The 14416-nt window shown below is 46.3% G+C and overlaps 1 protein-coding gene across 5 annotated transcripts in view; it reads left to right on the top strand.

The window, feature by feature from the left end:
- DIXDC1 (DIX domain containing 1) overlaps positions 1-14416 on the top strand; it is a 560841-nt gene that overhangs the window by 225026 nt on the left and 321399 nt on the right. For all 5 annotated transcript variants that reach the window (XR_011274537.1, XM_069614294.1, XM_069614291.1 and 2 more), the window contains one exon: positions 485-595. Coding sequence is in view for 4 of the 5 variants with exons in the window: in XM_069614294.1 (XP_069470395.1) it covers positions 485-595 (111 nt within the window). In the remaining variant the exon portion in view is untranslated. The remainder of the gene's footprint in view (positions 1-484; positions 596-14416) is intronic.

Below are 14416 nucleotides of genomic sequence, written 5' to 3'. Positions count from 1 at the left end.
TGCTCGCCGTGTGCAGCGGCCATCTTTGAGCATCAGCAACCATGTGTGTTCTCCTGTCCCTACGTTTGGGGAGCTATGGTTGTGAGGTTAAGCTACAGTGTTGCACCACGAGGCGTGTCAGCCCAGTTGCTTGAATTAAACATCTCAAGGGAACAGACACCGGGAGGATAGCTCAGGGGCAACGTGCTCGCCTTGGAAGCAAGACAACATGGAGCAACACAGGTTCGATCCCCGGGTCCGCGCTTAGAAACCTCTGGGTATTAAACGTGTTATAAATAACCTGTCATATCATACCATAAATGTACACATGGTGGTAACAGCTGCTTTATGTTTTGAATCTTTGCATGGATTTGTGTTCCATCACAGTCAAAGAGAAAAGTGTGACCTTACCCTTTCTTGAAGGAGTAAGACATTTTAGCCCACTAATGTTTGTAATCGCAGCCCTTGGCATCGTCCTCAGAAATCCTGTGCTTTGTATTTTTAGGAGCAGCAGCGCGGATGGCGAGTTTGAAAACCCGTACTGGAGTGTGAGAGCAATGGTCCAGCAGTACGAAGGCCACCCAGATGGACCCCCATCGCCGACCTCGTCGTCAAGGTAACGAACGTCTATTCAATGAGTTTTGGTATGTTTTCGAAAAAGTATTACATATGGGTTTGTACAGTCACTCCAACAAGGTTCGCAAAGGATCACTGTTCAGAATTCCAGACATATGTGATATTGATTATTTGGGCTCACACTCATGAAAATAGCACATGGAACATAAGCATACACCCCTTTCTTATTTCTGTATTGATTTTGAGTTGTAGCTACCGAGTACGTTTTATGGGGGCAGGGCTATGTTGTGAAGAAAAGGAGATGCTGGGGAGGATAGTTCAGGGGCAAGGTGCTCGCCTTGGTAGCAAGACGACCTGGAGCATCACAGGTTCGATCCCCGGGTCCGCACTTAGAAACCTCTGGGTATTAAGCGTGTTATAAATAACCTTTCATATCATATCTGCCCGCGTTCTCCCACAATTGATTATGAGTTCCGACCTCCTCATTCATGCGCCCCATTATTGTATATATGGCAGCAGCAATGAGAACCCTGGGAGATGAAGAATGGCGGACACTTTGAGTATTGTACGGGCAACATTATGACAAAAGCCTTGCAAAAGCCCGACTGAGTGCGAAACAATGTTGCATTAAGTTTTGGGTTGAATATGAAAATGTAATGTATTGGATTTAAAACAAATAACAGAACAAATTCACATTAAACATTCTTAGAATTGCAAATTTAAAAAAGTGACAAACTCAATGCATTAATCATTAAAGGATTTGCAGTTGTAATTGTAATGAACGCTGCCTACATAGTCTATGGGCCTTTCTGGATTTGTGCAGCAGTGGCTTTGTAGCCAAGTAAATGAAGGAAATCTGTTGGAACCGGGTCGTGCAGCTTCTTCCAATGCGTTGGCCTCTTTGCGCGGTGTCCCACAAGAAGAGTGGTGAGTAGAGTTAGTGGGAAACGAGGATAGGCAAGTTGAGGGTGCCTGTGCAACGTTCCCTGGAGAGCCTAAGAACCTGTTTTGTGTACTACTCAGCTTTTAGGGGTTTCGGCATGTGGATGAGTCCATTTGTAAATTGATTCCATAAGATGGCTCAACAATGTCCAGGGCATATGCATATGAGGAACTGTGGGTGAAATCAGGGGTGTTAGGTCTGGAAAAGATCCGGGGCTACACTAATGTCGGGACTGTCGGGGCTAGCTAGCCTTTCGGTTGTAGCCCCTGAGCTTCTATCCAGGGATACAACAAAAGACCAGGGCTACAGCTCCCTCCATCCCCCAGTCCCACACAAGCAACGCCTCTGGGTGAAATGCTGTACATCATGAAAAAAGCAAAGGAATTCCCTGAAAGATTTTGTGGAAGTCCATTCATTTCGTGGCTCGGTATTTGCCCTGGATATTTGGTCTCAACCTCCCCCTATTTCTGTGGCTTGTCGGTGCTCTCCTGCAGATGTTGTGCATTCTTTATGAACGAGGATCAGCGTGTGCCGCGGCCCAAAGTTATAAGTACCCGGTCCACCTTGATGGAATTAAGCGGTGAACTGATGGCGGTGCAGCAATCCTCTCTTTAAGAAGCAATCATGACACTGCGAACAAGGGGCAGGTCCTAGGATAAAAGGACTAGCAAGAATCTAGGGGTCCCCTGATATGCCAGGGGCTTCTCTGCACTTTATACATGCATGTTGGATCTATGTTTGTTTGGGTCTGATGTTGAAAACGGATGTTTTTTGTGTCTGTTTAACTGAGTAGATTTGTAGCTATGCAATATGTCTAATTGTTCATGTATTGTCTGTGGAAATATGTACGTCACGCTGAGCATCCTGAGCTTCGCGCCTTGGAACACTTGTGTATAGGCGAGTTCTAAATGCCACATCAGATCATAGCAACATTTTTTAACCTTTGATATATGAATACATTTATTTATTTTTTTGATAAGAAACATTGAGGGATTAGAAAACATGTGGTGGATTACATGTGACATGGAGGCCTTGATCACCTTTAATGTATATGGTGCTCTAGTGCCTCCATGCCCTTCATAGTATCCATGTTCTTGGCTGGCGATGCCACGCGCAAAGTGGGTGCCCACCTCCTAAATTTACAGTGACTGCTTTCGGGCTGTTTTCCCGCTCTTGTCCGGACTCCATGCTGGTTGTTGAAGCGAAATTAGAGGTGCACCCAGTTTTACACTTGAGTTCTAGACCAAACTCTTGATGATAGTCAGGATGAGCAGTTAGGTTTAGACTCAAGGTTTGGTGTGAAGTACTTAATAAGAGCAAAGTTTGTTAAGGGCCAGAGGTCCACACAGGTAAGCATAAAAACATACTATTTATTAGACCGATTACATCAGTAAAATCAACACACTACTGTTAAGTAAAATCAGTATTAAACATTAATAAACCGCAGTCTGTTGATACCAAAATGGTTCCCCTATCCCTTTAGATTACAATATTGTTTACTAAGCCATATACAATGCAAATGGGCAAAATGGCAGAAAACGTGTTATTAACAGATTCACAAGCCTTAGGTAGGCTAGATGTACTTTAGTAACACTAGAAACACTTTTAGAAGTCCATACCTAGTGTTGATAGTTCGGTCTACTACAAGCAGGTGTTCTAATTGCACACAAAAGCCACTGAAGAAATTTGCAAAAGGCTCATCCGGTGATAGAAGCTTTTGACTACCGTTATATATGCCGTAGGTGACCAAAGAAAGGACTCCTGATCAGGCTCCACCGCCTGCAACCTAGTAAGGTAACTACTTTTAATTTGGGGGTTTCCGCCCAATGGGAGTAAAGGTGTGTCAATACAGATCATGTATTTTGACCCGCTTTCGGACCCTAACTTACAAGACCACAACAACCCAGGACAGGGAACCAGTGGGAAGAACCAGGCTCGGGGTAGGCGTTTCTATATGAGGTTTACAGCCTGTACTTTCGAGACTTCCTTGCGACGATTAGGAGAGGTTCATACAGATGTGGCTCACATTCAGTTCTAGAAGATGCCGACAGCAGGTTGGTGAGGCCCCAGCAGAGCTCTGACGCTGCTACCAAGAATTCCAGTAATGGGGCTGGAAGGGGACCATGCACATCTGCAGACACTTGTCCCTTCAGGGGCCGGCCGCTTGCAGGACCGGCGATGACGCTCACCTGGATACAGAGGAGGAAGGCACCACGTTCAGGTCTTCCCTTCATATGATCCATCCATATTGTCCTGTTAGACAGCTGCGCGCTAGTGGCCTCCATCTTCTATCTGTACCCCTTTCGGTGTATAGGTCCCGGGGAGATAGAAGATTTTCAGTATTTGGTCCAAAACTATGGAACTCTCGGCTTTATACTAATTGACCTTTTCACAATTGACCTCAGGAAAATTGACCTCATTTAGAAGGTCAATTTGGACATATATGCGGGGGGGAAACCCCCCACCCAATCCAAAAACCTCCGTAACCTCCCACCCAATCCCCTTATATTATTTATAATCCAAAACCAACCCAATACATATATACAATAACTAAAATAATATAAAGGTGCAAAAGGTCAATTGTAAAAGGTCAATTTGGGTAATACCGAACCCTCTACCTTTGGAGTTGAGAACTCTTACCTCGCTCTATCATTTTCGTAGAGCTTTGGAAACCTTTCTGTTTAGGTTAGTCCCTCTGCTCTCTGCTGTCCTGTATTTGGTTTTAGCTGTGTTCGGTTTGAATGATGTTCCATCTGCGCCAATATACGGTTTGGTCCGTTCTGTGCGCACTACAAGTTCAAAAATACAAAATACAAATATAGAATTCAAGCTGGTGGTTGCCCTAGTTACCCATTGGAAGGGACCTGCAACGTTTGGGCACATGCCAGCTGTCGATCACGGACAGCCTGTGCCCTCGCATTCTGCCCAGCAACCGGACATACACAGGGTGAAGTGTGTGGTAGGACCAGGCGATCCAAAACCCAATTTGAGCCAGTTCTCATACACAAATCACTAATCGGGAGTCTAGAGCTGTTCTCCAAGCGAAACTTTGTAAATTTATACCGTGAAAAGGACAGAAGATTGTCTACGTAGGAAATTGTGTAAAGAACAGCGCTTGAACCATGATGAGTAGACATTTTATTGAGTGTATGGTAGCCATAAAAGGCATTATCACAGTTAAGACGAAAAAAGACTAAAGATCTGTTCGCTGCCACCAGCATATTCAGTACACATCACCAAAGTAACTGGAGTGTTACTTAAAGAAAAATGAACAAGACACAGTGTCATGGTAGCACTCCACTGATGGTGGCTTGTGCTACGCAGTAAAAATACAGGTGAAAAAAAGCGACATTCCAAGCACTGGTGGACCAGTGCTCTCCAAACAAAATGAGAGAAGCAGGTGATTGATGCAAAATGGCCGGACTCTCCCCAAAAATGAATAAGGGTCCACAGCAGAGGCAGATCTGCTGGTGGGCTCCACGGTAGCCAACTGAGAAGGTTTGCAAAAGGGAAAGGGTGTCCTAGCACCAGAGCTTTGCCACCCAGTGCCCGCTGCCTTTGCATTCCCACTCCATGCACTGACCTGAGGCTGCCTTCACTGCAGGTCTGACGCACTGGTTCCTGGGCCTCCTCGCTGGCAGACATGACCCGGGCTCTGGGACCATGGGAACAGGCATATCTGCCACTTTTGGACACGGATGCCTCCCTTGTCTACCCTGGTTGTTTTCACCACGCTGGGCACTGCATCTCTGACCACACTCCTGGAGGAGTGGGGGAGCTTAGAATCCTCCCCCCCGCCTTCCCCAGGGGTAGCCTCTTAGAGTCCGTGGCTCCCTCTGGCCCGCAGGGTTCCCCAGCCGTCCTCTGACAGCAATGAACAGGTGACCTCGTCACACAATGTAATGTCTCTCTCATGAGATCTGCCAAGCAGCCACCTCGGTGTCCTTTCTTACCAACTCCAGGGGTGGTGCTGTTTGGTTGGACAGGACTTCACCTCTCCTGAAGTAGCTCTGGGGCAGTGCGCTCGTCTCGGAAGCAAGACAACGCAGAGCAACACCCGTTCAGGTCCGGGTCCCACGCTTAGAGACTGGTCTCCGGTATTAAGCACGTTATAAAAGATGAATTAATGAAAGTCTTGCTCGGTCCTGTGACGGAACCTCTTTACAGAATGAATGGGCAGTTTTAGGTCCGTCTAGTCTGGCGACTTTTTTCAGTGCTCAGTGACGCAATCTGCTCTGTGCTCCTTTGCCCAGCCGCCATTCGCGTGTCTGCAGGCTCTGTTCGCCCAGCATGTTTTCTTCCTATGGCTTGAAAGGGACACTATGGGCCAACCCATCCCCTGGTCAAACACATTTTATAGCACTTGTTTTTTTTCTTTTAATAAGGAATTAATTACAAAAAGTCATACGATTAACAACCAGTTTTGAATAAATAACATCTCAGCAACTGTCTCTCAACCTGCTGAGCTACCCTGGTTGCCTTCTAAGGTAGAGCGTGTCTATGGAACCCCTTAATGTACTGTAAAAGTCACTGCATTACCAACAGTATTTGGGGTGCGCCCCTGCCATGAAAGTGATTTAAAGTGGAATTGATGTACGGTGTGGAGTTTGGAAAGAAGCAGCATGAAAGAAATTGCAGCATTTAAAAAATATATTATTTTGAAAATTTCCTTTGAGCAAGTCCAACTGCCAGCCCCACCCCTTCCTCCAAACTCCACCCCAGCCCTTGTGTGAGCCCCCTTTACAATTTTTCCATTTCCACCACTGCCAGCAATACAGGTTTCAGGAAAGTGCCACAGCCCAGAGAAAGGCGAATTGTTTTTTGTAAACGGTGTTGTGTACTATGTTCTATTCTGTCAGCTGTTTCGATCCGCCTCGTGCTCTGCCCATACAGTAATAAAATGATTCATCCACGGGGTAGTTAGAGGGGGCACAGCTCTCTCACCCCCATAAGTGGTCATGTGCACTGGCGCACTTCTTTTGTGACAAGGGGGACACAATCTTTAAAGCCAAGCCTTTGATTAATGATGGATCTGTGCACTCGAGAGAAATGTGCCCTTCAGTGTACCCATTTCCATGTCAACTGCCGTGGTTGGTCAAAATAGACTGAAAGCTCCGTGAGGCCACGTTGGCGCTATACACATACTCACTGACATCATCACATAATAAACCCGGCTCAGATAAATGAAATCTTCTCCATCAGTCGGGGCTTTTCTGTTTGTTTATCCAATTTCGTCTCTGGCCACATGGCGGCGCTGTGCCAACAAATTAGGAACTGCAAGAAGGTTACAATTTGAAGAGACTTATATTATCCCTCTGGAAATTGTAAAAAAAGAAAACAAAAAAAAACTAGGATTGAATCCTTACTCTTCAAATACGTTTTGATGCTGTCTAATCATTGTCATGTAATCTGCCTAGCTTGTAAATTATATGTATTTGTTTGTGCAACCTGAGAATAGATATTACCTACCCAGTCCCACACCCAAAGATAAGGTTCCGACGCACCTACTAATCAAAACAATACAAACTATGATACAGCTGGATCAGCGCAGCACCAACAAAGCGATTCGGCCCACGAGGAACCAGCAACAACCCAAGCCACAGATATACAACTCTAACGGAACCATAAGTACCTGAATCAGGATACAGACCCCAATAACCCAACCCTCAATCCTCTGCATACTTAACCCACACAAAGCTACACAGCCATCTCTCTCCCAGCAATCCACACGTACTTTAGCACAGCGCATCAACAACACATAAACATCAACTACAGCACTCGAGGTCTCGCCCGATCCGATACTAGCACCAAAGCCCAGCACTCAGTGTATACCGAGCTGAAGCTGCCAACAACACATCACTTCTCCCACTGTCCTGCTCCCCTCCTCCAGACTAACACTACCCCCTTTTTCCTGTTTACAGATCCGCCAGAGCGCCTGGGGACCAATTCCGTTGGTGATGGTGCGCTATACAAGTACCTTTAACATAACATCTGTCAAGGTCAGATGCCATAAAGCACATTGTTTGTAATGGGCATAGTATGATATGATGTGGCGTTTATAGCACGCCTGTACACACGTGTTTCTAGGCACAACGAGGCAAGGAAGGGGAAACAAAGGGAGGACAAAACAAACAATCTTACTAGGCCTTGTCATTCAGATCACGCAAGAGCAGGGAAGAGAGATGGGGAGAAGTGCCAGTATCTCAGTAGGATAGCTCAGGCGCAACGTGCTCGCCCTGGAAGCAAGATGGCACAGAGCACCGCAGGTTCGATCCCCAGTCTGCGCTTAGAATCCTTTGGGTATTAAGCGCATTATACATAACCTATCATATCATATCAAATGTTGTGTAACAAAACATAACTTCTGTCTCAATTATTTCCATTTGGGGGAAGTGCTTTGATGCTGCGTTTGTGACACGTTTAGCTACATAAGAAAAATTAATGATAGACACGTGTTCAGAGCTCTCCACGTGCTCACACGTTTTTGGTAAAAATATGCAATGGCAATTTTTCGCTGGTCATATAATCTAGAGTAACTTTCAGTGACCAATCGGATCGCGCAAGTCCACCATGATGTCACTGGGAATTCAGGTGAGAGAGACTCTCCCCCCCTCCCCCCCACGCCATTTCAGGCTACCATTTACATTCAGTGTTAATGGGAGAGGCTAAACATTGTAAAAGTGCAAATATATACAGGTGTGTTGATGCCACTCGCCTGCTGGCACCGGAGCAAGCGGGGTGATGCCGGTGAGCATCGCAGATATGCACCTGTTACCATGAACCTGAGCGTGCAGCAGGCCTGGAGAAGCCCGGGACATCGTTAAGACTCCTTTGAGCAAGTCCTTGTGAATCATGTTTGTACCTGAACATGTCTCCAGATTTGCTCCAGACTTGGGCTTTGGGAATCTGGTCCAAAATGCTATAGTTGCCAACATGACCCGTTCCAATCTGTAGTTGCCTATCCAGTCCTGTTTTTTCTTTGCATTCTGGGACTTGTAGTCTGAGTTGTATAACGGGGAAAGTGGAACTAAGATTCCCAGAATGCAAAGAAAAAACAGGCCTGAATATGCACCTACAGATTTGAATGGGTCATGTTGGCAAGCAGACAATGGCAGGTGCAAATCTGAAATGCTCATGGCAAACCTTTGTGAATCAGGCCCTCCGACATAGCCAAAATGTCACATTCCACTTATAGACCGACCTTGAGAGCTCCCAAGTTGCACCGTGCCATGCATGAGCACGTGATGCAGTCTTTGTTTTTTCTTTGCACTCTGGGACTTGTAGTCCTAGATTTTCTGTAGTGTAGAAGAAGCAAAAATGTCACGTTTCCCCATGCCATGCTTGAGTAGGTCATCCAGTCCTTGTTTTTTCTCTGCACTCTGGGACTTGTAGTCTTGGATTTAAAATGTGAAAACTACAAATCCAAGAATACAAGGAAGAGTGAACGTCCTAGTCGAGCATAGCATGGAGAAACGTGACATGTTTGCTTATTCTATACTACAGAAATAAAGTCAAACCAGTGTCAATAATTACCTTCATTTTGGACGTAGCTCAAGAAACGTTCAAAAATAATTACAATCTCCTATACAGCCATGAGCGGAAAAAAGACACATTCATAATTAATATGCAGCCTTGGTTGATATATTACAATTTCAGGTGAGGCAATTATGTACTTGCCTTAAGTTCAGGAAGTGACTCCGGAAATATGCGCTCCACCATATGGGCATGTTGACTACGAATGGACTACACTGGTCGCCGAAAATCAGCCACTGGGTCATTGCAATTCTTCAGCCAGAATGAGTTCCCCTCGGGACTGGAGGGCTGCTTTTATAGTTTCCTTTGCTGTTTTCAGGCGCTGCAAGAGCTACTTCCATGAATCCTTCAAACCAATCCTTCGTAGTACACCAATTTAGAACATTCAAAAAAATGCAATAGCACGGACAATGGACAAGTTGACAAAAATGGCGCTAATGACTACACGGAGCAACACGGGTTCAATCCCCGGGTCAGCGCTTAGAAACTTTGGGTATTAAGCGTGTTATAAATAACCAATTACAATTACATTCAAAATCCACTTCTCACGTTGGTTAGGATCATCTGTTTGCCAGCAGATTGTGTCAAAGATAGAATGTCTTTCTTTTTCGCCAATGCCAGTGTTTTTCAGAAGATATGTTACATTCTGTGTCATTTATGTAGCGCCTTGTTATCATTTGTATGGCCTCGAAGCGCTGTGGGTTGCCGGGAAATTCCATAGGCGTTAGTGTGAACAATATATGAAAAAACTGCATATTGCATTGTTTGTTTGTTTATTCATTTACAATGTGCACCAGACTCAAAGGTATCAGGGTGCAACAGTTACTGGATATGCAAAGCTTAGGTTACGGTTACACAATATAAACCATAGAGCAGAATAGCAATTGCTTTGGCAGAAATGACTAGTATTGTCTGCACCTGCCTCCACGTTGTGCCTCTGCGTCCGCCGTGCAGACGGGGGGGAAACCGGGCTTACCGCGGCGGGCCGCGCTTCTCGATACAATGCGCTAAGCGCCTGATCCGACACATCCGATTTGGGAAGCTTGAGAGCCCCAGCTGTGCCCCGGCCCCTATAATTTCACGCGCGACCTTCCAGCATCTCCCCCATCATTGCTCTGTAATTACCAATCCATTTTTACAAGCTTGGGCCTTTTAGGTCTAGTGAGGGCTCAACCTGCATACATATTCAAGAGCTGCCCGCATTACCGCCTGATGCAAACTGCCGCTGTGGATTTGGGGGGCTGTTAAGCAGATTGCTTTGCCAGGACACCTGCTGCCTGTGGCTTGCCCCCCAGAGTGTGCTGCAGGTCTCTTGAAAGAGTGATTATCCGCGTGCTACAAACTGACAAGTAGAATTCGCCCAAAAAGCAGGGAAGGCACTGAACTATTATTTGGTTAATAAATGTTTGTATTTTCTTTAAATTAAGCATATAAATGAACAGTTTCTTAAAATATGGTCTTTAAACAGTTAAATGGCTCACATTTTTAAAACATGAGTACTGTATGGTTAAATAACACTTTGCGTGGTCCTCATTCGCCTATAGCTCTGGGATCAGGTAACTGGTTGAATATATAGCACCCGCCTGCCAATAATGTTGGCCTCGCTGCGCGTGGCTCTGTTGAAAAAGGCGGGGGGGGGGATTTGTTGGATAGCGGGAAGGCAGATGTGGAAAACCTGTGGTGTTGATAAGTGCAGGTCAGAGGTACCCCGAAAACTCTGGGTTCTTTGTGGTAGGTCAGAGCGGGTGCAGGGCAGCCATAAGGGCAGGCCCCGAACCATTGATTACAAATTGAGAATTTTTAAATTCAAAGTTGAGAACTGGGTTCCAATGGCTTCCCCGCCTGCATCGAACCGATGGGATTTAACCGATGGCTCTGCCAGGCTGCGAATTTGGGCTGAAAGGTAAGTGGCAAGTGATGACAGCTTCTTATCTGGACAAAAGCATTACATTCTTAGCTATGCCTTAATGACGACCAAACAGAGACCCTCATTCTGGGCAGCCAAGCGAAACTCAAAAATATCTCACCACTGTACCAATCCTTTAACATAGATGGAAACAATATCCCCACCGCCAGAGAAGTTAAGACCCTAGGAGTCTATCTCGATTCCTCACTCACTCTGACACGGCAAGTCACAGTAGAAAACCAAATCACCCTGGCAAGAGCACTTATCCTTTCCAGAGTTGACTACTGCAATGCCATCTTTGCAGGCTCCTCTTCCAAACACATCCAGAAACTCCAAACAGTGCAGAATAATGCCATAAGAGCAGCATTAAAGCATTAAACATTCCCAAACCAGAACATGTCTCCTCCACCAGAAGAAACATTCACCTGCTACCAGTGAAGGACCGGATTAAATTTAAAATACTCAAGCGGACACAGAAATGCCTCTGCAATACTGCCCCACGCTACCTGTCCAGCATGATAACTAGGAGCCAATCCTCCAGACCCACCCGCACTGCCTACCTCGGGCAAATAACCATGCCCAGATACAAAAGACAAAGAGCAGGTGGCTCAAGTTTCCCCGTAATGGCAGCCAAATACTGGAACACCCTGCCACTGCAGATAAAACTGGACCCAGCCCTACTCTCCTTTCGCAAAAAACTAAAAGCCTGGTTCTTTACTCAAGACATCAAATTACACCCTCCCTCCTGTAAGTAACCCATTATGACCGGTACCCGCCTACCTGCACCAGGACCTGCACCCCACGTAAGGCTCCACAAGACATGCAGCCATACGCTTAAAGGGGCGCAATGTGGCAACACTAAGCCCAAATCCACTTCTGCCACGCTATCCTGCAACCATATACTTAAGCATGCCTCTCTTTGACTTGCATTACCTGTAACCATATTCTTAAGCCTGCCAAAATCCATAACTAATCTCTCAAGCATTCTGATTCTGCAAACACTAGGTCTGCCCTGAAACCATATTCTTTAAGCATGCGTATTTATGATCTGCATTTCCTGTAACCACTTCCTTAAGTCAAACCTGTAACCAATCTCTTAAGTTGTTGTCTCATTAACCATGTTCTTAAGATTGTTGCGCCCAGATGCCCAAGGGTTAAGCGTGCCTTACAAATGTAATAATAAATAAATACATAAAGACACTTCAGTGTTCTCCTCGCAAACTTCACTACAGTCACTTCTTCGTCTGGTCGAATCTGGTGGCAGAGAGCCCCCTTCAAAGTGTTGTCTATTTTATTTGGTTTTCATCTAGCTAATTAAAAAAAAATCAAACTCAAAGTGCTCTTCCAGGAGTAATACTATCCGGATAAGTAAGAAAGCTGGTAAATGGTGATTTGACCAAGATCACACAATTTGGTCAAGTGGGGAAGTTGACTTACCCCTTGGCCAACACCGGAAGTGGGGTGGGCAGTGGGCCTGGTCCTTCACAATCGAGGTAATGCCCACAGTGTTGGGGGTGCAGAGGGTCCTTTTCTTTTATAGCCCTGGCTGCTGCAAAAAAAATGCCCTTTCTAAAGGAGCCTCCACTGTTGTAGTTGTAAGATAAGTGAACCGTCCTATTTAGAGGCAGTCATATTTCTTACATCCCACTGTGTCAGAGTGGAGAATTCACTACTAAAGAACACTCTTTGAGGGTAGTGCACCATAACCCTGGTGGAATGACGACCAATGATGTCCCTGCAGCATGCTTATTAGTCTGTATTGATGGCATTGTTACTATCCAAGTTCTGCAGCATGCTCCTTGAATGGCAGTCCTGTCTTACTTAACTCAAGGCCTGTAATATCCTCACCAAAACGTGATGGCTGGAAGGTTTTGAACTCATTCTATCTTTTCTTTTGACATCTTTTAATTCTACCCCATTGTCCTTGTGCCACTAGAGAAGTGTGCCAATCAAATGCCCTGTCACCAAAGAAGCAGTCCAGGCAAAAGTGGCAGGCCACGTCTCCTTTGCAGAGAAGACAAGCACACTTAGGTCGAGTTAAGCAAGCAAGCAAGCACTCGCATGCCCATTTTAGCAAGGCTGAATATGCTTGCTTGCTTGCTTGCTATGCCTACGGAATCAAGTAGCAACTAATTGATGTCACACAAGAAGGCAAGAGGCCACAAACGGGACATTCAGACAGTAGTTGCCGACCCCGCTATCCCCCCTTTGCGAACTCTGTGTGTGCGCTTCGCTGCGCATGTGCAGAACAGAGAGTTTCGAGATGGCAGACCAGCCTATCTATTTGCCCACCTAGCAGCCCTCCGGGAAGGTTTGGACAAGTCTGGCTTTTGAAAGCCCGGTCAGGCACGCAGGGGCTGGTGTGGGTGTTTTTGAGGTTGCGGTGGAGGTACAGACGAAACGGGTGGTGCAGAGGTGGTGCTGTTGCAGAGAGACCTAAAGGCAGAGGAGGGGATGGGGAGTGGGGGGGAGAGTTGAAAGTACAGGAGGAAGTGGAAGGGCGGGAGAGTTGGGGAAGAGCTCAGAAGCGGCTGGACTTGCAGGAGGAGGGCAGAATACAGAGGAAGATGAAGGAGCATGTTATCAAGAAGGAGAGGAGTGGACAGAAGAAGTCAGAAAGGCGAAGAACTAGAGAGACCGGAGGAAAATGGCGGAGCAGAGAAAGACCGACAACGATTGACCATCGAGAGAAACGAGGGCGGATGTCGGCAAGGCAGAAAGGCCCAGAGCTGAAGGACTAGCACATAAGACACAATGGCAGTGAGAATTTCCATGAAGGTGCAGGGCCAGTGACAAACAGGAAAACAACAACAGTCTACGCGTCGTCTGGGAGAAGCAGGGAAAGAAAGATCTAGTGACGGAACCTCAAAGGGGTCAGCAGCTCAAGGGTAAGAAGTCAGGCGTGTAGACAGGCCCCCAGGCATAAGTGGAAGTCTATTAGACAAGGAGGGAGAGGAGACAGGCTCAGGTAACAGGCTCAATCCCCTGAAATAGGGAACCCAGGTCGGATCCGACCAGGCACCAAGAAACCCCACTGGCCCTCCTCACCCCTGGGAGGCGCTGCTGACCTTGATCCAGCAAAGCCTAGAACTCCAGTAGGAGTGGCTACAGCAGCAGAGGGGTGCAACCCATTCCAAAGCCAGGGAGCGGGACACCTGCCTAAAGACTATGGGAGACACCGGGAGAGAACCGGGAACACGAGACACATTACTATACTATACATTACTATACAAGACCTTTCTCTGCAGAGAGAGTAGACTTGTGAATTTGTTTGGACTTTTTGAAAGCAATTTCCGCCACCTCCTGGTTCACAGAGACAGGAAGTGTGACCCCTGGACCCTGTGGCCAGAAGGGAAGCCTGCCAAGCACTTAGCGCCTAGAGGCAGCATCTCCCAGAAGAGAGAAACCCGGAAATTCTTTCTTTATATTGAAGGCCTCATGACCAGAGACTTCATCAAATCTTACGGAAGGGGGTTGCT

The sequence above is a fragment of the Ambystoma mexicanum genome, chromosome 9 (assembly GCF_040938575.1).
Source record: "Ambystoma mexicanum isolate Mex_15411 chromosome 9, UKY_AmexF1_1, whole genome shotgun sequence".
Lineage (NCBI taxonomy): Eukaryota > Metazoa > Chordata > Amphibia > Caudata > Ambystomatidae > Ambystoma > Ambystoma mexicanum.
The sequence above is the reverse complement of the archived record's forward strand: the minus strand, read 5'-3'. Positions and strand labels throughout refer to the sequence as shown.